The sequence below is a fragment of the Phocoena sinus genome, chromosome 11 (genome assembly GCF_008692025.1).
Source record: "Phocoena sinus isolate mPhoSin1 chromosome 11, mPhoSin1.pri, whole genome shotgun sequence".
NCBI classification, from domain to species: Eukaryota; Metazoa; Chordata; class Mammalia; order Artiodactyla; family Phocoenidae; genus Phocoena; species Phocoena sinus.
Genome location: NC_045773.1, coordinates 80,622,301 through 80,648,435, shown reverse-complemented (window position 1 = coordinate 80,648,435; position 26,135 = coordinate 80,622,301). Strand labels below are relative to the sequence as shown.

At 52.3% G+C, this 26,135-nt stretch overlaps 2 protein-coding genes across 4 annotated transcripts; one reads left to right on the top strand and one right to left on the bottom strand.

Annotated features, from left to right (window-relative positions):
• Window positions 1-4,101: 4,101 nt before the first annotated feature.
• Window positions 4,102-18,763, bottom strand: ABHD16A (abhydrolase domain containing 16A, phospholipase). 3 transcript variants are annotated; one of them, XM_032650023.1, is made up of 20 exons: window positions 18,581-18,763; window positions 17,541-17,597; window positions 16,706-16,772; window positions 16,371-16,457; window positions 13,270-13,355; window positions 11,362-11,435; window positions 11,059-11,181; window positions 8,992-9,106; window positions 8,780-8,881; window positions 7,757-7,820; window positions 7,297-7,346; window positions 6,723-6,846; window positions 6,145-6,249; window positions 5,847-5,910; window positions 5,361-5,417; window positions 5,152-5,214; window positions 4,934-5,010; window positions 4,751-4,849; window positions 4,606-4,652; window positions 4,102-4,430 (listed from the first exon to the last, which is right to left on the bottom strand). In XM_032650023.1, the coding sequence occupies exons 1-20, from the start codon at window positions 18,710-18,712 to the stop codon at window positions 4,347-4,349; spliced, it is 1,677 nt and encodes a 558-aa protein (XP_032505914.1). In that variant the 5' UTR covers window positions 18,713-18,763; the 3' UTR covers window positions 4,102-4,346. The 3 variants fall into 3 exon arrangements, with proteins under 3 accessions (XP_032505914.1, XP_032505913.1, XP_032505915.1); XM_032650022.1 differs by having other exon boundaries at window positions 8,756-8,881; window positions 18,581-18,762; XM_032650024.1 differs by having other exon boundaries at window positions 8,756-8,881; window positions 16,706-16,710; window positions 18,581-18,742.
• Window positions 18,764-22,375: 3,612 nt separating this feature from the next.
• Window positions 22,376-25,365, top strand: LY6G6F (lymphocyte antigen 6 family member G6F). Its single transcript, XM_032647716.1, has 6 exons — window positions 22,376-22,469; window positions 22,973-23,302; window positions 23,387-23,650; window positions 24,608-24,763; window positions 24,905-24,971; window positions 25,105-25,365. Exons 1-6 carry the CDS (start codon window positions 22,412-22,414, stop codon window positions 25,127-25,129), a joined length of 900 nt encoding a protein of 299 aa, XP_032503607.1. The 5' UTR covers window positions 22,376-22,411; the 3' UTR covers window positions 25,130-25,365.
• The last annotated feature ends 770 nt before the right edge of the window (window positions 25,366-26,135 follow it).

The window sequence follows — 26,135 nt, the reverse complement described above, 5'->3', positions numbered from 1 at the left end:
GACTGCCCACCAGCCTCCAGTTTGGCCTTATATTGGTGGAAGAGAAGGTGGCGAAGACGAAGGGGAGAGGCAACATCCTTTGGGGGTGGAAATCAGTGCCTGAACAGCCAGAGGAACAGAGTGTCCTCACCACGGCCATTCTGGGGTCTAACATACTGGCTTGGGGACAAGGACCCAGCAACAGGGGAATGAGAGGGGAAACTTCTTTCATATTAATTCAACAGACATTCATTAAATCACTGCATCAGGTGTTGGGGATACAATATTGCACAAAGTCACTACCCTCACAGAGTACACCATCTAGTACGGGAGACAAGTCAACGGACAATGAAGGGGGGAGGGGCGGGGAGCGCGGGCAGACTGCTTCCGGGGAGAACTTGGGCAATGGGAACTACTGACCCAAGGGGTTTCATTAGAGCAGTAACAAGATCAATTTATGTTTGTAAAAGATTTCTGAGGCCAGAAAACCACTTAGGAAGCTATTCCTGAGCCCAGTCACAAGATGGCGGCCTGGTCTAGCAGAAGAGAGGGAAGCCGCGAAGTGAATGAATCTGAGCTGCATTTAGAAGAAAGACTGGACAGATTTGGACTTAGACTGAATGTGAGGTGAGGGAAGGGGGATAGGCTTGCAAAAGGGGGTAACTGTGACACCATTTTTCAAGATGAGAAAGACGTGTCAGAAATCCAAAAGCAAGGACAACCTGAGTCGCTAATGACCGTACTCAGCCCAGTGCCCCCTGTGGGTTCCGGGAAGTCAGAGCCTTTCCCTACGCCCGACTTCTCCGGCCCCGCCTCAGCTCAGCTGCAGGTCGGTGGATCTGATCTCCGGCGCCCACAGGCTCCGGCGCTGTGCGCTCGCTCTCCGCGCCTGGCTGCACCTCAGAGATTTTGGGAAGACGCGAAGGCGGCCCCCAGCCCAAGCTCAGCTCTTGGCCGGGCGGCTGGAGAGGGCGCGCCCGGCGTCGGGACCCAGGCATCCGGCCCTGTCAGACGCCCGAGGGTTCCCTGCTGTGGTCCCAACACTATCCAAGAATCATCCGGTCTCGGGGTGCTGATGCGGAAGATGGGAAGAAACTGACGGAGACACGCCAAGAAAGGCGGACGCGAAAGAAGAAATACGAGAGGAAAACACACACCACTGCGCGCACCCCAAGAGCCTTGGGATGATAAAGAGAATTATTTTAGAGAAAAGTCAAGAGTAATGGAGAACTGGGGAGGAGCACCTGGGACCGATATAAATGTTGGTTGAATGAGGGACAAAGTGATAGACGAAAACAATTAGACAGCGAGGGCTGCTTTTGAAGCAAAGTGGGCAAAGGAGAAGCAGAAGGGAATTTCACAGCGCTCTTTGACTCCCTCTCTCGAATATAAGCGCAACGAAAAGTCCAAGGGCGTTAGGGGTGGCTGAGGCTGGCCTCCCTTAAGGGGTCGCCCTGAGAGGTCCGGGAGGACTTGCGGTGGAGCTACGGCAATCCGGGGCCCAGGGCGTAGCAAGTGCTAACAGGCGAGTAGTTATTTCGGAGCTGGGCTGGGCCTTCTTCAGAGAGGGCGTGGCCTTAGGGTCATTAATCCCGCCCTTGTTTCGTTTCGCTCCGCCCCTGTCCACGAGGCAGGGCGCGGCTTCTGTGCCCGCAGAGCCGCCCGAGTTCGTTGTCATGGTGACGGGCTCCTTGGAGGCTTTCCTGGGGTGAAGAGGCGGGGCTTTGCAACAGTCGTCATGGTGAAAACAACGGCTGGAGAAATCCACGCTGAGGGCCCTCCCCCCGGACAAGGGATACCTGAGGGTAAGCAGCCAAATTACCAAACAAAGCAGGTCGGGCCTTAAGACAGAACGCTGCAGTTAGAGGAAGAATCGGGGTGAACGAGGGGCGGAGCTATGGATGATTGGGCCGGGCGAAAGCCAGGTTCTGTTAGGGGAGTGGGCGCGACAGAGCGGTCTGGAGAGGAACTACGGAGGGGATCTTTAATCAGAATAGAAATGAATGAAAAAGTGAATGACTGGGCTCCTGAGGGAGCTGGGAAGGGTTGGTGATTGGATGGATGGATGGATGGATAGGGACCTGGCTATCCCCGACGCCTGGGTCCCCCACTCTCTGGAGCCTGTCACCCTCGGGGCCCTCATTCACTTGTGACAGTGCGAGAAACACATGCCCCTCCCGGGGACATGGAGCAAACCCTCAACCCAGACACTCAGTTCAGAGCCGAGTCCAGCACCTCACACTGGGAGCAGCGCAGGGTGGCGCCTGGGCCAATGAGACATGGTAAGATAGGGGGTGGCCCAGCCCGGGGCCCACATCTTCTTCCCAGGTTTCCTGTCCAGTTGCTAGCTCTCCTTTTTCCCAGCCTCCATCCCCTCTCCCAGTTTGCCTAGCAACTCTGGGATGCCTGGGTGTCCAGGCCTCACCTGGTGCCCACTACAGCAAGAGTCAGAGCCTCAGCAGATGTGGTGTCTGCATCTCAGCTGGTCTTCTCCCGAGACTGCTAGAACCCTGATAAACAGGGTGAGGAGTGGATATGGGGAGCTGGTCCCACCCCGGGGGCGGGGGTGTGAGCCTTATCAGATGGGGAGCAATCTGAGGGGTTAGACTGAGACTCCTTGGTGGCGTGGTGCAGAATTCAAATTTTGAGCCTCACTTCTCCCCACCCACTTCAGGTATCCACGCGCCCCTCATGGCATCCACTGTTCTCTATAGTATGTGCAGGAAGAAGGGGGAGGGAGACGTGGTTGTAGAGGCAGGTCGACAGAGTCCCTGATGGCCATGGCCAGGAGGAGGGAGTCCTTTGTGTCTAGGGTGTGAGATGTGGGGCACCCCGTGTTTGCATTTAAGGAGGTTCCCTTAGCTGAACAAAGACTTGGTCTCCAGGGGGCTAACTATCCTGATGGCTCTGGAAGGCAAGGTTCAGAATCATGCAGCTGGTCCCACAGCTTCACGCTCCATACTTCCCACCCTGTTTGCTCCCTAGGGCAGAACAGAGGAGAGGGGTGCCAGTATCAGCTCTCCGGTATTTGCTAAAGGTGGAACATTCTGGAGCTGTGGCCACCTCTTCTAACCCCAAATAGGAGGCATCATGTCAACTGACAAGTCTCAGATCACTCCTTTCAGTGGAGACTCAGTATATCTCCCTTTAAGGAGCTGCTGAGCTGGTTAGGGCAGACAGCCTCTGCCCCAGGGATTGCAGGGGAGCTTTGTGCTTTGAGGTTGGAGGAGACACTGAAATTAACCAGAGGCTGTATCCAGGACCTCAGAATATGGTCCACCTTAAGTATCTTGTTCAAAATGGTGGACCCAGGGTGGTAAACCTAGGGGTATTTCATCTGGAAAAGAGGTTTCCAAGGGAAGAAGGTGGCCAGGGTACAAACTGGTGGGTGGGAAAGGGACTCATTCTGTTCTGTGAGGTCCAAGGATTGGAAATAGAATGGAAGTTATAGGGAACCAATTTCCTCAAGTTCAAACTAAGAATATTCTAACAGCTGTCCAGAAAGGCAAAGTATGGCTCTGGGAAGACCCAAGTCCTTGGTACCTGCTCCTTGGTCCCTGGCAGGCCCTGTGTTTGTTGAATTGCAAAGAGGGTGTGAAGAGAGAGACTTGACATGGTGAGGAGGGTGTGCAGGGTTTGCTGCATAAGACACGGGGAGCAGGCCGTTCCACACTCCCCACGGAAAGAGCAAGAGCTAAGCAAGGAAAACTGGAAGGACTGATGGTGAGACCATGCAGGCTGGACCTGGAAATCTGTAGAATTGCTGAGTAGGTGAAAATCAGGAGCTAGAAAGTACTTTGTAAACAACAAAGCCCATGAGTTGTGAGCAACAGGAGGCAACCTTGGTCTACTGGGCTGGTTGTATGCAGGAAGGCCTAGGCAGGCACCAGGGAGGCTGCACAGTGGTGACAGTACTAGGCATGGCAGGGAAGGGTGAGGATTGGGGACCCATTGCACAAGGGTAGCTCGTGCTATTGCCTGAGGCGACAGCAGAGATGAGGAGGGTTAAACTGGCTGTCTGGAGTTGGGGTTTCTCAAAGCCCAGCCCTTTGGAGCTTCGACTCTCCCCACTCCCAACCCTGGCTTCCTGGACACCTGGGAAGTCACAAAATTAGCCAGCCAGTAGAAAAAATATTTTTATTAATTATTAGGAATAATCCATTCATTTAATGCATGGATAGTGTGTTGGGGAAGGTTAGGTACTGCCGGATGGATGAAACGTGCAAGAGGAACAGTGAGAAGGGGGATGGTCCCCCCACTTGCCACAAACTATAAACAGCAAAATAAACACAGAGGATAACAAGTAATAGGGTCCTTCCTCGTGTCTCCTCCCATCCGTTCTTCCAGAATGAGTCCCAGTGTGGTCCCTAGAGGTGCCAGGGCATCTGGAAGTTCTGGGCCGGGAGTGGGGTACAGTGTGTGGCTTCGAAGTTGTGTAGATGCTTCTGAGCCTGAGGGGAGAGGGCGGGACAGGTGGGGTGCAGAACACAGACACCCTCCGAACCCACTACCCACTCTACAAAAGCTGCTCCTTCCAATGCTTACAGGGTACCCCTGTCCCCAAGCCCCACACGTGCCCCCTGGCCATTCAGGCACCCTCTTCCTGCTTCCCACCCCTTAGCTCACCAGAAACAAAGCCAGCTGCCGCCTTCCTTCTGGACTCATGTCCTCCCCTGCAGAGAGGAGGTGCTCAAACACGGGCCACGCATCTGGATATTCACCCCCTTCCTGGGCTCTTCCCAACCCCTCCTCCTGCCCCAGGACTCCTTACCCACGCTCCAGGGGAATTCAGGCCCGTGTTCTGCCTGGTAGGAGTGGAGGACGGACAGGCACCAGTCCTCCTCCACCTCCCATCGGCTGTAAATCGAGGCTGGTCATGGAGAGAGAGGAGTGCCCATCAGCAACCTGGTTTTGCCAGGCCCCCAACCAAAGCCCTCATCAGATCCCCTTTCACCTTCCTCCAGCTGTGAGGAGGCCTCCAGCCACTGCCTCACCGCTTGAAGACCCTCCTCTGCCATCACACGGGGATACCTATGGAGGGAGTGCCGGGACAAGAGGTCAGGACCCAGTTCTCTTCACTCGTCATCCCCAAACTTTCTCCCCCGTCTCCCCGCGCTGGTGTCAGTACACACACATATGTGCGTATGTGCGTACACACACCCTGGCTCTCACCGATGCTGCAGGAGCTTCAGCAGGAGGTCATTGCCTCGGTTAGACATGATGTCCTCAGGAACCCTGGGGGTGAGAAGAATGTACACTGGAGGGGCTGGAGGTTGGGGAGGAAGGCTCTGGATACCTGGTTTTCTGGTGGGCAGAGGGAGGAGGGGCAACTCCCTGGCTGTCTCTGGGATCCAGGAGGGCAGAAGTTCCCAGGCACTCACGTGGTAGTGATGATCTCATCCTTGGTTCTGCGGATCAGCAGCACAGGGCCCTGGTACCTTCAGAGGACAGCACAGTGGGGAGGGAGAGCTCAGAGGGGGAGATAGGTGACAACTGGCCACCCGACCCCTGCACTGGCTGCATTCTTACCCCTGCTACAGCAGGGCCCCCTGGGCTAGCCCTTCACCCAGGGGTGAGAGTCAGAATACTTAAGAATGGGCATGGCTCAAAGTCAGGCCTTGCTGGGAGGTCCCTGCTGGGCCAGGCATGAACCGACTGGTTGCCAGATCATGAGAAGGTCCAGGGTCCCAGGGAAGCTGGGAGGGGTTGGGCCTGCTGTGGTGGTGGCAGGGCCACTCAGGAAATGTGGGGCAGTGGCTTGTACTTGTACTTTGGTACTAATTTCAGCATTTGAACACCCAGTAGCATCTCTACAGGGGGTGAGGTGGGGGAAGGGTGATATACGCTAGGCATTGGCCTGCCCTCACCTGCACAGCTGCTCTGCGTTGTTTAGATTGAGATGCTGCCTCACAGTCCTGGTCACCAGGCCCCCTAAAGTGAGAGAAATGTGGAAGGACAGCAGAGACAAAGCCCCTGCTCAACACCAAGGTCCCCACTGTTCATGGAGATAGAAAACTGAGGTCCCCAGACAGGGGAGTCCTCCTGCTTCTCAACAATGGGGTGACCTACTCCCCACCCACAGAAAGGGGAACCATCTCCAGTTAGAACATCTCCCAGTTCCAGCCCACCTCTTTCCTGAAGGGCAAGCCTGGGAGCTGCACTCACTCCAGCTGTCTGGCATGACCTTCAAGGCCAAGGGCACCAGGTCATCAAAGGAGGCATCCAGGATCACGGCACTAATGTCTGGGTAGGACATGGCTGCCCACGTAGCTGGTACCAGGACAGGGAAAAAGGGTGAGGACCAAGGGCAGGCCCACCACCCCTACCCTTGTCCCACGGGTCCTATAGGCTGACCCCATCCTGCCTACTAAGTGAGCCCGAGGTCTCTCCTTAACCCCTCACTTCACTCAGCCAGGGCTCTGCCTGGAGAGGACGGAGAGAGAACAATGAAATGCACTGAAGACAATGCCAGAGGAGACATTTACTCCCTGATGTCACCACCCCAGGACCCCAGTCCACTTCTTTTAATAATCGGGCACAAGGGTGGAAGGAAATGTGAAGTGTACGCGAAAAAGGAGAGTTTCTTCCAGACGCACTCAGAGATCCCACCCCCGTCCCACCTCTCCTCCTTGAAGCCTCCACCCCACTCCTGGGCCACCAGTGCATTTCCCCACCTCTCCTGGGGGGACACAGAGATGGTTTGAATGTGCCTACAGTAGGGGGGGTAGGAGGGAGGCTGGTACCAGTGAAACCGCCGATGGACCAGGCATAGATGATGATGTCCTGGGGCTGGAAGCCCAGGCGGTGGATGGCAAACTGGACCACCACGTCCATGGCGTTGGCCTCGTTCTGTGGGAACGGCACGCCCTGCAGGAAGAAGGGCAAAGGCAGGAATGGGTCAGCACAAAAGGCCACTTGCCCATCGCCCCCCGACCTCCCAGCAGGGACCCTTCCTGCAGCTACGCTGCAACAGACAGCGAAGATGGAGCTGCAGCCCTGAACAGACAATTCAGAGCGCTGCTCTAATGGAAGAATAAACGCCTGTCAGTGGCATTAAAAAAAAAAAAAAGAATAGGGCAGTGGGAGGGGCTGTCCTCTCTAGAAACCAGTCGTTTACAACAAGATCCACTGCCTCCCCTCCTGCCAAGCCCCCAGTGTGAGAGGAAGAGGCTTGCAGCTCCCTGCCCTTGGTGCCAAGGTCACAGGTGAGTGGGAGGCCCTACAGAAACATATAACCCCTTTCCCTAATGCCAGTGGCTGACCAGAGGGAGACAGACCATAACTCAGAAAAAGAAGGGATTTCCGAGAAGGTCTCACCGTGCTTCCAGCAAAGCCAGGATGATTCCAGCCCAGGACTGAATATCCAGCTGTAACACAGGGGGAAGAAGGGCTGGGACCTCATGGCCCAAACCCCCCACCACTGTCTGCCCCCAGCTCTGGGGGAAGGAGCAGAAGGACACTGGAGTTCTAAACACCCAACTCAGAGGCAAAAAACTCCAAGCCTTCCCAGAATGGGAAGATAACAAAAAGGTTCTGAGGCAGCAGAAGGGAGAGAGATGGGATTGTTGGGTCCGGGGAACAGAACAAAGAGCATAATAAGGTTAGGGACACAGCCCTAGGGGAAGGATACAAGGTTAGCAAAGCAAGTGGGGAGTAGACTTTTCCCCAAACCTCACCCAGAGAAAGTGGTTAGGCCCTGGGAGGTCATATCCATGTGGGAAGGTGGGGACATTCCATTCCAAGGGGCAGAGATAAGAGGGCTGAGCCACGGGCCTACCTTCCAGAGGTGTGGAGACGCAGCCCACTTCATAGAAGCCCGCGTTCCCCTCACAGCAGATCACCTATAGGGGAAGCAGGAAGGAGCCAAGTTGGGACCAAAAATCCCACTAGCGGCAGGGAGGGCAGCCTGTGGGAGCTTTGTAGGAAAGAGGAAAGGGCACGTTTCCTGTTCTCTCCCAGGAGAACAGAAACTTCTTATTTCACAAGTCCGTAAAGTGAGAGGCAAAGTGGATGCAAATGCTTAGCAAACTGGGCCCTCAGAGGAAGAGGAATGATCCAACTTGAAATGCTCAACCCCCCAGCACAGTGTCCATTCTTCCTTGGAAGACTACCAGGTGGCCATCTCTCAGGAATGGGATTATGGATTTTTTTTTTCCTTTCTAGTTTTGGGGTCCATTTTGTCTGTGACTGTTTCTTTCATGTGGTATGCCAATCACTTTCCCTCTCCCTCTCGGGCTCCAGAATTATGGTCAGATAAACGCTATTGGTGCCCCAAGCCAAAGCTCAGGGATGGTGGGGCTTGGGTAGACCCTCAGAGCATCTGGGCAGCGATAGGACTAGAACCCAGCACCCAGCGCTGCTGGCTTAGTGCTCTTTCCAGGGCTGCTTCATGGGTGCAGGAGATTTTAGAGCCAGGCTGTCTAGGCTCAAATCCCAGCTCTCCCACTCACTAACTGTGTGATCTGGAAAAGCTATTCTGTGCCTCTGTTTCATCATCTGTAAAATGGGCTAATATAAATGGTACCTATCTTACAGGGCTGTTGTGAGGCTCAAACATATGCCCTGCCTGTGGTAAGTGCCAAGTGGTGACTATTACGATGATGACTTTTTGGTCCTTGCGTGTCAACTCCTTCATCTATTTCCCTATCACAGGGATTTCCTACATCAAGAGGTCTTTAGGGTGGAGCTGGGAGATGGGATTATCCCCACTGTGCTTCCTTAGGGCTGCTGTAGAACTGAGATCTCTAGAACCTCCACTGCCCTCCCCACACTCTACCTTTGGCTCCCTGTGCCCTCTCACCAGCTTCTGTCCCTGGGGCTCAGCTCTCCCCCGCCGGTCCACAAACATGGTGTCAATCTCATTGCCGTCGCAGGCCTGCAGCTTTGCCCGGCGCCCGTTACACTGAGTGGGGGAGATGCAATGGCCAAGTTGGAGGGGCAGGAGGCCACATTCCTGGGTGGGGGAAGAAGGGCTGTTGGGGGGGGGGCGGATCACGGGCAGGGGAGCCTTACCTCTTCCACCAGCCGGGCCTGCCCCTGCAGCAGCACAGGCATGAGGGCCTTCTGGAGCAGGTACACAGAGCCCGGATACAGCATCCGGCGCCCCAGGGTGTGTGCCACCAGATAGCTGTGGGGAACACGGGGTTAATGAACCCCCAACACAGTGGAGCCCAGGGACCATCCCAACCCAAGCACTCAGAGACTCTGGGGCCGGCTTCACCTTTGACCTTCACAGCTTCGTTTGCCTCTTTCAGGACCTAACGAAACAATATATGCACCAATTTTTCAAACTTTTGTTTGTTTGATTTTTGGCTGTGCCACGTGGCTTGCGGGATCTTAGTTCCCCGACCAGGGATTGAACCCATGCCCTTGGCAGTGAAAGTGTGGAGTCCTAACCACAGGACCGCCAGGGAAGTCCCTCCCTTTTCAAACTTTTTTTTACTGCAACCTTTTTTTTTTTTTTTTTTTGTGCTGTATGCGGGCCTCTCACTGTTGTGGCCTCTCCCGTTGCGGAGCACAGGCTCCGGACACGCAGACTCAGCGGCCACAGCTCACGGGCCCAGCCGCTCCGTGGCATGTGGGATCTTCCCTGACCAGGGCACGAACCCATGTCCCCTGCATTGGCAGGCGGACTCTCAACCACTGTGCCACCAGGGAAGCCCTACTGCAGCTTTTTTAAAATACTTTATATTGTGGCCTAGTACACATATATGCACATATTAACATTGAAAGTTTTATGAGATAATACTTTTTGTATACTGATATAAGTAAAAGCAAACTAATTAACAATTATGATTCTGTTAATGTATTTATTTAGGTTCATTGCGATATGCCCGGTATCTGCCATGTAGTAGTAGGTGCCAAGAGCCTCGCAGAGAGTACTCTGGGGCTTAATAAATATTTCTTGCACAAATATACTAATCTAGACACAAAAGATGCAGTAGGGGGCTTCCCTGGTGGCGCAGTGGTTAAGAATCCACCTGCCAATGCAGGGGACACGGGTTCGAGCCCTGGTCTGGGAAGATCCCACATGCTGTGGAGCAACTAAGCCCGTGCGCCATAACTACTGAGCCTGCACTCTAGAGCACGCGAGCCACAACTACTGAAGCCCATGTGCCTAGAGCCCGTGCTCCGCAACAAGAGAAGCCACCTCAATGAGCAGCCTGCGCGCCACAACAAAGAGTAGCCCCCGTTCTCCGCAACTAGAGAAAGCCCGCGTGCAGCAACGAAGACCCAACGCAGCCAAAAATCAATAAATAAATCGAAAAAAGAGATTTGATAGGTGCTGTTCCTGAAAAAGATGGTTAACCACTTCCAGTTAATCCCGAAGTAGGGTTTGTCCCCAGAACAACATTGTACAACCCCGTCCAGCATCCCCCCTCAAAACCTCAAACTTGGCTCGCCCCTCTGATCAATCAGCACACAGTCAACAACTGACCACTAAGTCCATCCACTTCCTTGGTATCCTCCAACCTGCCTCCTAGCCCCCAGCAACAGAAAACTCCCATGCTGGCCGCGCCGCTGTGGTCACTGTTGTCGCTTCAGACATCACCAGCACCCACAACCACGATTTCCTTAGGTTCTACCTCATGCTCTCAGGCACCCAGGCAAGGTGGAAGCCCTTCCGAATATGTTAAATCTCACCAACTTTATGAGGCAGGTTGTTCATGGATGCAGAAGTTGGAGCTGCCTCAAAGTGGAAAAACCAAGGAGCAGCGGGACCAGGATAGGGCCGCAGCCGCCACCAGACCGTGCTGCAGCTAAGGCTGTGTGTCCCCGCCCCACCCATAACCTCACCCTTCCCTCTCAGCCTCACGGAAAGAGATGTTGTGTCAGACAGAACTGTGTTAATATCCCAGCTCTTCATGCACCACCTGTGAGACTATGGCTCTCTCTGACCCTCTTTTTTTCACACACAGATGTGGATAAAAACTAAATACTTTGCTACAAATAATACAATGTACATGGCACTAAGCCCAATAAATGACAGTCACCTAACAGTGGAGCGCCCTGTCCTGGAGCCTCTGCACCCTACGTTCCCTCCACCCCAGCTGGCCTCTCTTCCCTGCTGCTTCGCACCTGGTGATCTGACAAGGCAGCTTCTTGACTCGGTTGAGGAAGGTGTCTGCAGTCCCCCGGTGCAGGGGCTCTGGGCGGAGCAGGGCCACACCCCAGCGGGAAGGCCCCCCCCGGGACTCCTTCCTGAGGAATGGAAAGATGCAGGGTAGGATGGGGTCAGGAGCAGCAAGCTGCACGTCTGAGGCCCGTAGGATGGTGGGGTGCAGGAATGAGGAGATGGGGCTGGATGGCAGGCCCTAGACCCCAAGAAGGGGTGGAGGTGGGGGACAGAGCAGGCATGGAGCGAAAGAACCGGGGCCTCACCGGCTGCTGGGCTCTTCCCAGTGGAAGTCGACTGGCCAGCTCCCAAAGTCGAAGTTGTACTTGGCGAGCTGCCTCTGTGGTGGGCGGAGAGAGATGGGGGAGGGGATGGAAAGGGGAGTCGTGGGGATGCCCGCCTACCCACCCTCAACACTCCCACCATCCAGGGGACCGGCCCCCACCCATCATGGGGAGACAAGCAGAGGTCAACACCCTCCGGTCTGCAGATGGAAAGTTCTGCCGGGGGCCAGAAAAGTCAGGCTAGAGAGGATGCCCTATCAGGTATCAACTCTGGCCTGTTTGCCCGCATCCAGAAGAGGAACCTAACACTCTTCGCTTTTCTAAAATCTAAGACTGACTCACCCCCAGAAGGGGGCGCTGGAGGTGCTGGAGCTTCTGAGGGAGGAGGTGGGGAGCCTGTTGGCTGGTCACGCTCCCTTCCCCACCTAGGTTCTTTACACGATTCTATCTTGAAGGATCAAAATGTCTGGTGAGAGGGAAGGAGGGAAGTCACACCCACGGTAGCCCCTTTGCACCTGGCCCACCACTTGAATCAAGGCCTCTCTGACTGTTCCATCCTCACGGGCACCTCCCTTCCCTCGACTCCTGCAGCCACGGGCTGCTGATGCCACCCAGACCATCTGTGCCTTCGGTTACCCCACTGAGTCAGTCCACATGCTTTTTTTTTTTTTTTTTGCGGTACACGAGCCCCTCACTGTTGTGGCCTCTCCCGTTGCGGAGCACAGGCTCCGGACGCGCAGGCTCAGCGGCCATGGCTCACGGGCCCAGCCGCTCCGCGGCATGTGGGATCTTCCCGGACCGGGGCACGGACCCGCATCCCCTGCATCGGCAGGCGGACTCTCAACCACCGCGCCACCACGGAAGCCCAGTCCACGTGCTTTTTGAGGGCAGTGAGAGCTGTGTCTTCCACTCTGCTGTATTTCTTCCCCCGCCCCCAGAGCTGCCAGCACTTTGAGAATAGTTTATTTTCTGTCACAGACAATGTTTTTTTGACATTTACAAAAATAACTGGACTAAGAAAGAGCAATAGAAAAATTCTACAAAAATGTAAATGGAAAAACAAAACAAAATGAAGGGAAGCAAATTTTAGGCAAGCTCTGTTCGGACCTGGACCCAAACACAGGCTTAGTCACTTCCTTGCTCTGTGACTCTGCTTGGGTCTTGTAACCTCGTTTTGCCTCTGTTTCCTCAGACATATAAATAAGGGTAATAATGCCACCTCGTGCCATTGCTGTGAGGATTAGAAAGGGTGTATGCAAAATGCGTCAGACAGCGGCATGGTGGAACATCTTTACACGGTTCCATAAGTGGTGGTGTGGAGCAAACAGCAATACGATGATGGTGGTCAGAGCTGTTTGACCCCAGAAACCCCTGTGTAACAGGAAAGAGCTTTATAGGGCCCCAAAGCCCCTTCTCAAAGATAATCACACTCCAGCACTGGCTGGGCTGGCACAACGCCAAGGACACTCTGCCCTCGCTTTTCTCCCTCCTGGCACCACACTGTGCTCTTGGGCACAAGGGTGGACATACCTGCCTGTCTTGTCTCATCCCTGAACAAAACTAGCACAGTGTTCAATGCACACGGCAAAAATAAACAAACATTTACAGAATGAGCTGTTGTGATAGAGAGGAAACCTCCTTCTAAGAAACACTGTGAATGTTTCCACATCTAGGCAATTCTTGCAGATGGAGGGTGGAGGATTATTCTAGTGGAATATTCCACCAGAAGTGGTAGGGAGGAAAAATTCCTCAGGCGGACAGTTCCCTTGTGGAGGGGAGAAGGGATCCAGCAATGGGCAAGCAAACGCCCAGTTGGCGGGTGGCAAAATACATCTCCCTGCTCAGGCAGAAGCTGGGCCGGTGCTCTGCGGAGGCAGTTGAGGGTCTCACCTTGTTTTCTGCAGACCGGTTCCTGTGTGTTGCCTCCAAGATGGTGATGAACTGCCGGTACTGGGGGTTGGTCCAGCGGCCGATGCCTGGTGGAGAGAGGATAGGAAACTGTGTTAGGAAAATTGGGAAGCAAGACGAGTAAGTTTCAGGAAGAGAATCTGAGATGGGCAAGAAGTGAGAGGAAAAGGAACAGAGGGCCCCGGATCTGGGGAAATAGGAGACCTGAGCCGACGCCCCTCCTCCATATCCAGTGGCCGGCAAGGGCATTCTTCCCCTCCCTAACTTCTCCAGTTTGTTTCTTCCTAGACTATAGATCTTCCACCCTCCAGAATGTTCATTCTTCCCAGTCTTAAAACACTGTCACGTGCCCTCAGCCTTCACTCTTGCTAACACTGGGTTTCTCTCCTTTTCCCTCCTCCCTTCTCCAATGCTACCTTTCCATCTCTTTTCTGCATATTCTAACTCCCTGCATCTGGCTTCACAGCTCTTGCTCTTGCCCCATAATTACTTCCTCACTCACTGCATCCGAGTCCCCTTCCTGTCCTCTTTCTCTCTCTCTCTCTCTCTCTTTTTTTTTAGTAAATTTATTTGTTTATTTTTTGCTGAGTTGGGTCTTCCTTGCTGCGCGTGGGCTTTCTCTAGCTGCGGCGAGCGGGGGCTACTCTTCGTTGCGGTGCGCGGGCTTCTCATTGTGGTGGCTTCTCTTGCTGCGGAGCACGGGCTCTAGGCGGGCAGGCTTCAGCAGTTGTGGCACGCGGGCTCAGTAGCTGTGGCGCACGGGCTTAGTTGCTCTGCGGCATGTGGGATCTTCCCAGACCAGGGCTCAAACCCGTGTCCCCTGCCTTGGCAGGCGGATTCTTAACCACTGCGCCACCAGGGAAGTCACCCCATTCTCTTTTAACTGTGCCACTCAGCACTCTTCCCGTCCGTCAAGATCCCTTTCTCCTGTTTCCTGGGTCCATCTTTGCCTCCTTCCAATTCCTGGGCTGCTCCTCCCCTGCCTCCCTTCTCCTTCTCTCTCTGAATCGAAAGTCATTCTCAACACTGAGCTCTTTTCTCTCTTTGCTTGGCCCCTCAGCGATCGCATCTGCTCTCCCTTCACTGCTGAGGAATCTCAAGCCCTGACTTCTCTGCTCCCACTGACCCGACAGGTGTCATGCGCCAGGCACTGTTCCGACATGGGAGTGACAGCAGGAATCGAGACACACAGGTCCCAGCCCTCAAAGAGCTGGCATTTTGGTTGGGGATGGGGTGGGGCTGGAGAAAGACAATAAATAAGTAAACAAGAAAATTTCAGAGGGATAAGGGCTATAAAGAAAATAAAACCAGAATGAACTAGAACGCTATGTATCATCAAGGGTAGCGCCCCCAAACAATACTGAGAATGAAACAAGCTGCACAGTGATTTGGATAGAGTGATGTCATTTGTGCTAAAAATGTAAAATGCACCCCCCCAAAATGCTCTGTTTTGTCTATACTTATCATATTGCACAGATTCTAAGATTCATATTTTTTTTTCACATTTGAAAACTGAAATCGGTATGCATTTACAACTCATAGCAGCTCTGATGTGATGGAATGAGGTCTATATTTTGTAAAAATATAAAAATATGGACTAGGGAAAAAAAAACACACCAGATGACAATGGTTATTTCTGGGGAAAGAGAAACATGGGGCTGAGGAAGATTCCAATGGCAACGCCAACCCTGTAATGCTTTAGTATTTTATTGACAAAAGGTATTTGAAGCAGTAGCACAAAACATAAGCATTTTAGTTCTTTCTGATATTTTGTTTTACGGACTTTTCTGTATTTAATTTCTCCCCCAAATTAAAAATAAATAAAATGTAAAATTAAGACAAAACTGAGGAGTGGGAGTGACTTTCAGATAGGGTGGTCAGGGAGGGCCTCTCGGAGCAGGGAGCCCAGCGCCATGGGCAGAAGGTCCTCACCCCGGAATGGACCCAACGGCAGCCGTCCAGCTCCTGACCCCACCACTCCCTTCTTAGGCATCCCCCTCACCTGGTTTTCATCAAGTGCACCCGCCAGAGGGCACTGATTTGGTTTGTCTCTTCATTTTTTAAATTGTGAGATAATAACATATGTACATAAAACATACATTCAGTTTAAAGAATACAAACATTCATGTGCCGATCACCCAGGTCAAGAAAGAGCACACAAAAAAAAGAAAGAGCACAAAGCCACCTCCCACCAGGAGTCCTCCCCAGCCTGTTCCCTCCCCCTCCCAGGTTATCACTCTCCTGACTTTCAAGATAACCAAGACTTGTGTTTTTCTTTAGTGTTTTGCCACTTATATATGCATCCCTTTTGAACTTTATGTAAATGGAAACATACTGCATAAATTATTTGGTGTTCAGCTTCTTTCATTCAACATTATATCTGTGGGGGACTTCCCTGGTGGCGCAGTAGTTAAGAATCCACCTGCCAATGCAGGGGACACAGGTTCAAGCCCTGGTCCGGGAAGATCCCACATGCCGCGGAGCAACTAAGCCTGTGCACCACAACTACTGAGCCTGCATGCCGCTGCAACTACTGAAGCCCGCACGCCTAGAGCCCATGCTCCGCAACAAGAGAAGCCAGCGCAATGAGAAGCCCGCGCGCCGCAATGAAGAGTAGCCCCGGCTCTCTGCAACTAGAGAAAGCCCGCGCGCAGCAACGAAGATCCAACACAGCCAAAGAAAACCCAAAAACATTATATCTGTGAGATTCATCTGTGTAGCTGGGTGTAACTCTGGCTTGTTCATCTGCCTTGCTCTCTGGTGTTCTGTTGTAGGACTATAACCTCTAATGTATTTATCCATCCTGCTATTAGGGGCCATGGAGTCCACTTAAGGATTAACACAAACATACACATGGATATATGTGGAACTGTTGTAGGGTATACGCATCTTTTCTAGATAATAGCAAACCTTTCTGCTAATTATCTGTTCATATTTACAACTCAACCCCTTTAAGGAAAAGATCATTCTCGGCCATTAATTACTTCCCTTCAGGGCCCAGCACCGAACTATATTTGCAAAGGTACTTAATGAATATTTACTCAGTGATGGATAGATCCAAACCGGTCTCCCTCTCCACCTACCTCGGAGGCAGGCCACTCCTGCCAGCAGTAGAAGCAGTGTCCCAGCATAGTGAGAAAATGGCACCACTTTGGACAAACTCAAGTAACCTGGTGGGGGAGAGGGATTATATGAGAAGCTTTCCCCACTGCCCCTCAGCTCCTCTTCGCAGTTCAGCCCCAACCTCCCCCCCACACCCTCTTTTGGGGACAGCCACACCCTCAGAGGAAGAAGATACCTGATGGAAGAGGGAAGCCAAGCCATCCTCATCACAGGTCCCCTTTCCTCATTAGGGGACTGGCTCAGCTGCCAATGACCTGCCCGTTTCCTGTCCCACCACCTTTGAAACCACACTGACCTTTCCTGTATAAGTAGAAGAAGGCGAAGGGAGAGGAGTAGTAAGAGATGGACCAGAAGACTGAAGCCTGTAGCAGAGAGACAGGGACAAGCAATCAATACACACACACACACACACACACACACACCGGTCTGCCATTTCCAGGCCTTGGCTCTGAGCAAAGTGGATAACCTGAGGGATATCATATCAAGTACCTATTCTGTGCATGACACCATGCACACAGTAGGTGCTCAATTATTTGTTGAAGGCAGTGTGTCAGAGCATAACAGAGGCTTGGAAAACTAGGTACAGCTTCTAGTTTCTTCCCCTAATCATCTCCAGACATAATTTCATCACATTTAAAGGCCAGTCTCTCTTTCTACTCAAGTTAATCAAGCCTTTTCAATCAGCCCTGCTCAGGACAGCCCCCGGCCTGGTCCCCAAAGGATGCACAAATGTCACCATCGGAACCTTGCCAGAGAGAACAGCTGTCGCTGCAGCCAAAGAGGCTAGATGCCAGGGAGGACAGGTCACTGGGGACTGCAGGACTCCGCACCTGCGGATGGTCCCAAGAGTAAACGCAGCTTCCTCATGGCTCAGGCTGCCCCCAGAGAAAGCAGTGCACATGCCAAAGGAGAGTACCAAGTATGTGCGCTTGAGAGCTATCTCTGTGTGTGTGTGTGTGTGTGTGTGTGTGTGTGTGTGTGTGTGTGTGTGTTGGAGATGTCTGCTGCAGAGCCCAGAGCATCCCCCACCCCCAGGGGCACTGCCCTGTCCTAGTCTGGGGAGAAGAAAGTTCAGGAGGGCAGCTGGGTCTGAAAAGATGCAACAGTCCCAGATTCCAGGGCAGACATACCAGTGCCAGGATGCTGTCGGCATGTTTCTCGAGGGCACGGGGCTGATAGTACGTATCCTGCCAAAACAGATGGCCGAATTAAGGATGCTGCTCATTGACAAGTCCTCCACCTTCCCTTTTAGAAGCCCTGATGTGTGTCCTCTGGTTCTAGCCCCCAGAGTCATCTCTCCTAGGACATCTCTGGCTCTGTAGGAAGCCCCTTTTCCCCATCCTGACTCAGAAGCTGATTTCCTACTCCAGACCCTGAGAACAAACACAGGGCACTGGACTTGGAAGCAAAAGTGAAAGCAGCATTGGAGACTTTTGCTCTTTTTCACAACCCAGTTTCAAATGGGTTGTGTGCCTATGGGGACAGAGGTAGAGAAGGAAAGACATCATGACAACTTTAAGAGGGAAAGAAGAGCATTGGAAATGAGAGTAGGCTGATTAAGGAAGGAATGTGGCTGGCGGTGGGCAGTTTGTAGAGGGCAATAAACATAATCTGAGACCACCGATAAAAAGAGAACATTCAGGGACACAGCCTACCACCACCCAGGTTTTCATAAACGCAATGATCCTGGGGTCTCCAAGGTAGGCTGCGGGTGGGGTCGGGGAGAGCGGACGTATGATATGTTGAAGAAGTCATTTTGAAATTCAAGGCCAGGGAAGATAAACGGAACCGGGTGAGGCACTGAGTAAAAGAAAATCGAGAGTTTGATGGCAAAATCATCCAGCTCCTGAATCCGCGCAGGGTCTCTTCCAGGACTTAAGAGTCAATTGGGACCGGCATGAAGCACGACGGGCAGGATTGAGGGGTCGCGAGAGGAAAAAAGCAAGGAGTGGCAGTCGGAATGAGAAAGCACTGGACAACAGCGATACAGCAGGCGGCCAGTCCACAGGCGTGACTTTAACCCAGGAAGCACAAAGAGAGCAGACTTTGCGGACAACTAGCTTTACAAGCAGGCTCCCCCGATTTCCAATAATGGGCGCTTCTGGGGAGCAAAGGCCGCAAAGGGGTTTGGGCCATACTATGTTTTTAACCAGGGGAGAGCGCGACTCACCCAGGAGCTGGAAGGGGGGTTAGTGACTGAAGTTGGAGTCCCAGGGACGCTGGACGGGGCCCTTTCAGAGTCCCTTTCCCGGTAGATCTTGTAGAGCCGGGGGCCTAGGACGCAGCTCAGCAGCTTCGCCATGGCCCCGGCCCGGGGCGCTGCTCTTTCAGCAGCAGGTCCCCCTGCTGGCCCCGCCCTCCCCCGGCCCCTAAGGTGTTGCGTGCCCTTGACGTCATCACGTACCGGCTCCGCCTTGCGCGGAGTTGAGATATTTTCAGCGCCCTTTCAGCGTGGATTCTTGTAGTTGGAGCTACGGGAACTGCAATAGTCAGAAATTAGTTAGAGGCGTTTGGACCGCGGAGAGTTAGAATATTATCAGACATAGTTAAGTCACTTCTTTCTACCCCTTAATATTGGCAGACTCTCGAGCGACAGTGTGAAAGAGGGGTTAAGTTAAGGAGCGTTTGACAAGAGCAACAAAAAAGGTATCTAGGAACACGTCTAATGAAAGAAATGCAAGATTTTACGAAGGAAATTACAAAAATTACTGAAAGAGGTTAACAAAGGCTTGAGTAAATGGAGAGCTACGCCATGGTCATGGATAGGAAGACTCAGTATTGTTAAGATGTGTGAAATACTGGTTTTAAAAAAAAAAAAGGATGGGGCTTCCCTGGTGGCGCAGTGGTTGAGAGTCCGCCTGCTGATGCAGGGGAGACGGGTTCGTGCCCCGGTCCGGGAAGATCTCACATGCCATGAAGCGGCTGGGCCCGTGAGCCATGGCCGCTGAGCCTGCGCGTCGGGAGCCTGTGCTCCGCAACGGGAGAAGCCACAACAGTGAGAGGCCCGCGTACCGCAAAAAAAAAAAAAAAAAAAAGAAAAAGGATGAATTATTGCACTTAAGCGTGAACAATTTCCAAAACCATAATGTTGAGTGGAGAAAAGAAAGCCACAGAAGATTACATACAACATGACACCATAGTACAAAATTCAAAAACACTTAAAATTTAACGATCAAGTATGTGAAAGATAAAGAGCAAACTTATAATACTGTTACACAGCATAGAGGATCTTTGGCTGAAAGGGTAATATTCTGTTTCCCGATAGATATAGAGGTTTGTTTTATTTTTTTTAGTACCTTACACCTACATAACATATAAACTCTTTAGCTTTTCATTGCAGTAAACACATATAGAGAAAAATGCACCAATTGAATATGTCCATGTAGTCATCACCCAGATCAGGAATCTGATAACATCATTACATCATTACTGCATCTAGAAGACCCTCTCCAGATCACTACCAGTTGCTACCACCCCACCAAGAGTAACCATTACTTTTTCTTTCTGTTTAGATCTGAATTTATTTTTGAATTTTATTTTATTCAAATATAGTTGATTTACAATGTTGTGTTAATTTCTGCTTTAAGCAAAGTGATACATTCTTTTTCATATTCTTTTCCATTATGGTTTATCACAGGATATTGAATGTAGTTCCCTGTGCTACACAGTAGGACCTTGTTGTTTATCCATCCTATATATAATAGTTTGCATCTGCTAATCCCAAACTCCCAATCCATCCCTCTCCCACCCCCCCACCCCACCCCACCCCACCCCACCCCCAACCACAAGTCTGTTCTCTATGTCTGTCAGTAGGTTTCGCAGATAAATTCATTTGTGTCCTATAAGTGATATCATATGGTATTTGTCTTTTTCTTTATTTTTGGCTGCATTGGGTCTTTGTTGCTGCGTGCGGGCTTTCTCTAGTTGCGGTGAGCGGGGGCTACTCTCGTTGTGGTGCTCGGGCTTCTCGTTGCGGTGGCTTCTCTTGTTGTGTAGCACGGGATCTAGGTGCATGGGCTTCAGTAGTTGTGGCTCACAGGCTCTAGAGCACAGGCTCAATAGTTGTGGCACACGGGCTTAGTTGCTCCAAGGCATGTGGGATCATCCCCGACCAGGGCTCGAACCCATGTCCCCTGCACTGGCAGGCAGATTCTTGACCACTGCGCCACCAGGGAAGACCTCTTTTTTTTGTTTGTTTGTTTATTTTGGCCGCGCTGGGCCTTCATTGCAGCATGCGGGATCTTTAGTTGCAGCATGAGGACTCTTAGTTGCGGCATGCAGACTCTTAGTTGAAGCATGCAAACTCTTAGTTGTGGCATGCATATGGGATCTAGTTTCCTGACCAGGGATCAAACCCAGGCCCCCTGCACCAGGAGTGCAGAGTTTTAACCACTGGACCACCAGGGAAGTCCCTGTCTTTCTCTTTCTGACTTACTTCCCTTAATATGATAACCTCTAGATCCATCCATGGGTAACCACTCTTTTAATCTCTAACCTCATAGATTACTTTTGTGTGTTTTTGCACTTTATGTAAATGAATCATACAGTACGTGCCCTTTGTTTCTGGCTTCTTTACTCTCATCATGTTTGTGGGATTCAACCTTGTTGCATGTCATTGTGGTTTGTTCATTCTAATTGCTATCGAGTGTTCCGTTATGTGAATATACCACAGTTTATTTAGCCAATATACAGTTGTACATTAGATATAGTCTTTGGTATGCATGAAATAGTTCATCAAAAACAATTTTTTAAAAATAGCCTTTAAAGATAAATAACACATTGGGACTTCCCTGGTGGCACAGTGGTTAAGAATCTGCCTGCCAATGCAGGGGACACAGGTTCGATCCCTCGTCTGGGAAGATCCCACATGCCACGGAGCAACTAAGCCCGTGTGCCACAACTACTGAAGCCCGCGCACCTAGATCCCGTGCTCCACAAGAAGAGAAGCCACTGCAATGAGAAGCCTGCGCACTGCAACGAAGAGTAGCCCCCACTTGCCGCAACTAGAGAAAGCCCGCGCTTAGCAACGAAGACCCAGAGCAGCCAAAAATAAAAATCAATTAATTAATTAATTTAAAAAATAAAGAAGGGCTTCCCTGGTGGCGCAATGGTTGAGAGTCCGCCTGCCGATGCAGGGGACACAGGTTCGTGCCCCGGTCCGGGAAGATCCCACATGCCGCGGAGTGGCTGGGCCCGTGAGCCATGGCCGATGAGCCTGCGCGTCCGGAGCCTGTGCTCCGCAACAGGAGAGGCCACAACGGTGAGAGGCCAGCGTACCGCAAAACAAACAAACAAACAAAATAAAGAAATGCTTTACCAGGAGCCTTTTTAAAAAAATAAATAAATCACACATTCAAAACTATTAGAGCAATATGAAGAGCTGCCTTAAGAGAGTCCTTCCTGAGGCAAAGGGATGAATCAGTGAATTCTCCAGGCCCCTGCTATCCTTCTCCTTGAGTAATAACTTAATATACTCATCAGGGGCTCAGAAGAAGTCTGTGATGTGCCAGGCAGCCACAGAGAAAGTCATTCTAAGTCCTTTAGGGAGTACTGACTGGACGTGCAGTCTTGCGCTGGGTTCCCTGGAAACCAATATGAAGACTCAGCTTCTTCCCTCATGGCTGGTGTCTCTTGGGCTGGAGGAGAGAACATGGAATGTACTTCCAGACTCATGGGAGGTGGACAGCCGTGACCCCTTCTGCACAGGCTTCTTCTTAGCACATAGAGTCTTTGTTCTGAGTCCTTCAGCTGATGTGGAGTCTGAAGGGTGAAGAGGTCATCTTTGGAGTGGCCTGAACTTGGTCTTCTCCCTCTCGGCACAGAAAGGTGGTTGTCACTTTTTCCCCCATTAGACATGCAGCTGGGCTTTATCTCCCCAGCATTCCCATCCCCTTCAAAGGCCCATGTCACTCCAGAATAGGGAGTATGGGCCTTTATCTGGGCTCTGTTTCCTCCCTGGGGATAGCAGGTCCCAGGCAAGAGAACTTGGTAAGCTCTCCCCATGGCTGCCTTATTCCTCCTCCTTCTGTGCCTACATGGGCTCCCTCAGGCCGCTGCAGGTAAGGAGCAGGAGTTGAGGGGTCCTTCACCTATTCACAGGGTTGGGAGGGACTGCTGCTGTTTCTCCTTAGCGGCCTGGGGAAGGCATCTGTCTCAAGAAGATAGATTTACCCTAGTTGACCTCCCCCTGCCTCTAATACTGGGAAAGATCCAGAGTCAGCGAGGGTCCAGGTCAGGTACAGTTTCCTTTAGAAAATAAGAACGGACAAGTAAATGCTCATCCAGAAGAGGAGAAACAAAAGGGAGGGGTATGGGCATTTGTCAACTATTCCAGCCTTTTCCCTCTTGCCCTCAGATTCCCTCACTTGCCAGGAGAGGTGGGGAAAGCCCCATCCTCTTCTCTCCACCTTACTTTTTTGTTGCTGTCACTCGAGAAAAGTGCTCACAGTCAGGCCCAGTGCTGGGGGACCCCAGAAGGGGAAGAAGCCAGGGGTAGGAGGTTGACGGGTGGGGTTGTTGACCTGATGGAGGTCTCTGGTCTCACACAGTCCCCTCCCCACAGACAACATCCAGGCCATCTATGTGGCACTGGGGGAGGCAATGGAGCTGCCATGTCCTTCACCACCCACCCTGCATGGAGACGAATTCCTGTCCTGGTTCCGCAGTCCTGCAACAGGCTCCTCCACTGCTTTAGTGGCCCACGTCCAAGTAGCCAGGCCAGCCCCAGACCCTGGGAAAACCGGAAGGGAATCCAGGCTCAAGCTCCTGGGAAACAACTCTTTGTGGCTGGAAGGGTCCAAGGAGGGAGACGCTGGGCGGTACTGGTGCGCCGTGCTGGGTCAGCGCCACAAGTACCAGAACTGGAGGGTGTATGATGTCTCCGTGCTCAGAGGTGAGTGGGGAGCGTGCAGACCAGCAGCCACTGGGAAGCAGGGAAGCCCAGACAAAGAACTGAGGAGTCCCTCTCTCCCTCCAGGATCCCAGTTCTCTGCGAGGGCTGCAGATGGATCCCCCTGCTCTATCCTCCTGTGCTCTGTGGTCCCCGCCAGACGCCTGGACTCTATGACCTGGCTGGAGGGGAAGGGTCCTGTGAGGGGGCGTGTGCAGTCCTTCTGGGGTGATGGAGCTGCCCTGCTCTTGGTGTGTCCTGGGGAGGGGCTTCCTGAGCCCAGGGGACGTAGACCAAGAAACATCCGCTGCCTCATGCCTCAGAACAAAGGGGTCAGCTTTAGCCTGGCAGGTAAACTGATGGACACTGAGGGAAGGGATGTTGCCTCCGACACATCCCGCACTGCTAGCTAGGGGAGGGGGCGAATCTGTTATTGGCTGTTTTTATCCTCCACTGCCTGGAGGAGGAGGGCTTTTTTCTCACTGACTGAATCTGTAACAGAGAAGGGGGCTGGTTAAGCCAACTTTCTGATGGAATAGACCATCAGTCAAGAGGGAGAAGAGGAATTCTGGTGGAATATACCTTTGTTTAGAAATAGGATAATCTATGATCTTTGTGGAATATCCCTTAGCAGTGAGGAAGAAGGTAAGAATTATTGCTGGGGCGGTTGTCTTTTGAAGAAAGGATATATGCACTGATGTTATAATGGCCCGTTGATGGTGGAGGCAGAAGGAGAAAAAATATATAATTGTTTTACAATAAAAAGTCCATTATACAGAGAAGGAATGCTATTGGATGTAGAATAACCCATTTACAAGGCAGGAGGGAGGAGCAAATGACCATTATTTTGGTAAGCAGAGGCCAACTAACAGGCAGTGACTGGGTTTTACTTCCCTCTACATCCTCACACCTAATCTGGGGTCTGGCATGTGGTGGGCACTCAGCAAATACCTGTGGAGTGGATGAATGGAAGAATGAATAAACAGAAGGCATTTTCTTTTTTTCTTAAAAGGGTGGATTACTGTGAAGGGCTTGAGGAAAAAATCACAGTTATGGCTGGTGGTCCACCCTGGAGTTAGCCATCCATGTGTAGCCGGGGGGCATCACCACTCTCTATCAATGTTGGTTTATGGGATCAGGGTGGGAGGCCTGGAAACAGGCAAAATGGGGCGGTGGGTATTGGGGGCAAGGAAGCCTTCTTTTGGAAGAGCCCACCAGACTATGGGGGAAAGCCTTTCTTTGGGGCATGAGGGACAGACCCCCCTCCCTGCCTCCCTCCTCATCCCTCTTGTCTTGCCCTTACTGCAGCCTCCATGGATGCCTCCCCTGCCCTCTGTGCCCCTTCCACAGAGTGGGATGCACCCTGGATCCTGATGCTGCTGCTCACAGTGGGCCAGGGGTTCACCATCGTGGTCCTTAGCGTCATGCTCTGGAGGCGGAGGATCCAGGGGACTAAGCACAGAAGTGAGTCCCTCCTTCCCAGAGGGGTGGGCTCATATCTTGCCTCTATACCCTGTCTTCTCTAGGGGAGGAGGGGAGTAAGGAATACAGCTCTGAGTTATCTGTGACTTCTCTGCCACACCTCATATGGCTCTTTCTCCCCAGATGCCTCGTTTCCTCAGTTCAAACCCGAGATCCAGGTCTATGAGAACATCCATTTGGCCCATCTCAGGTGAGGAACAACTAGGGGGCAGAGGCTTAAATCCCGGAGGAGACTGAAGTTGGGGTGGGGATGGGATGCCGGTTCCTGAGAACGTGGAGAATAGAAGTATCCTTAATGTCTTTCCGCTTTGCAAAACCCACAGCCCACCTGCCCCTAAGACCAGGTGATCTCGACGACATCTGCTGGGAAGTGTGACCTGCTGTCTCCCTGGCCACCTGGCACCTGAAAGATTCCCGAAAACCTTGGCAAGGGGGCAGGGGCTGGGAGTGCTACTTCACAGTCCAGCTGGTCTCCAGCAGCCAAGCTTTCTGTGTGTGTGTGTGTGTGTGTGTGTGTGTGTGTGTGTGTGTGTGTGTGTAGGGGCTGGGGGCTGAAGGAAAGGAGAAGCATTATTCTGTGATGTCACCTATGAAAAGTGTGGTTTTCTGTCTCACAGAAGCCAGTGGAGGGGTGGCCCTGAGCCTGCAGTACCATGGGGTTGAGGGGAGCTTGGGGTAGCTGGAAGGGGTTGAGGAGGGGTGGGGATGAAGAAAAGAGACAGAGGAATCCAGAGACTTGAGCAGTGGTGGAGAATCAGTTATGGGGGAACCAAAGGACAAATGGGGGAAACTGAAGAAGAGAGAAGGGAAGAGGCCCAAGTCAGGGTAAAGGGAAAGAGATGGAGAGAGAGAGAGAACAAATAGAAGTACAAAGTGGGAGGACTGAGGGACAGAGAGAATGGAAAGAAGACTCAACTTGCCTCTAAATTAAGCCAGATCCCCACCCCTGTCTCATCCTCGCAAAGAAAAGAAATTGAGAGAGAAGCACCTCTAATCAGACCCCAGACTTCCTCAGATGGTAGTGGAGGGAACTGAGTCAGGATGGGGGTACCTGTGCCTGGCCACCACCCCCACGGCCCCCCCTTATCCTAGGCGCTCCACTGTGGCATCCGGAGCAGGGAGCAGCTTACCACCCTGACATCCTGGGGGCCCCTGGGCAGAGGTAGTGTCCACCGTGCTGGGTGGGCGAATTCCCTGGTGGGGTGAGTAACTGGGCCCTGCGTGCTTGGCTGTCAGTGAACCAGGACAAGTCTGGGCTGGTGAAGCAGGGGAGGGCACCGGTGCTCCCAGCTCCTAGCCTCACGCAGAAATGAGCTGGTCTTCTGGCCACACCCTCACCACTCCACCAGGGGCC

Coding starts and splice junctions, on each gene's coding strand:
- ABHD16A (XM_032650022.1), bottom strand. CDS start 18,712: ATGGCGAAGCTGCTGAGCTGCGTCCTAGGCCCCCGGCTCTACAAGATC. Junction 8,882..8,991: donor AGGCCCGGCTGGTGGAAGAG/GTAAGGCTCCCC, acceptor TCCCCCACTCAG/TGTAACGGGCGCCGGGCAAA. Junction 5,911..6,144: donor GGTCATGCCAGACAGCTGGA/GTGAGTGCAGCT, acceptor CTCTCACTTTAG/GGGGCCTGGTGACCAGGACT.
- LY6G6F (XM_032647716.1), top strand. CDS start 22,412: ATGGCTGCCTTATTCCTCCTCCTTCTGTGCCTACATGGGCTCCCTCAG. Junction 22,470..22,972: donor GCTCCCTCAGGCCGCTGCAG/GTAAGGAGCAGG, acceptor CCCTCCCCACAG/ACAACATCCAGGCCATCTAT. Junction 23,651..24,607: donor GGTCAGCTTTAGCCTGGCAG/GTAAACTGATGG, acceptor CCCTTACTGCAG/CCTCCATGGATGCCTCCCCT.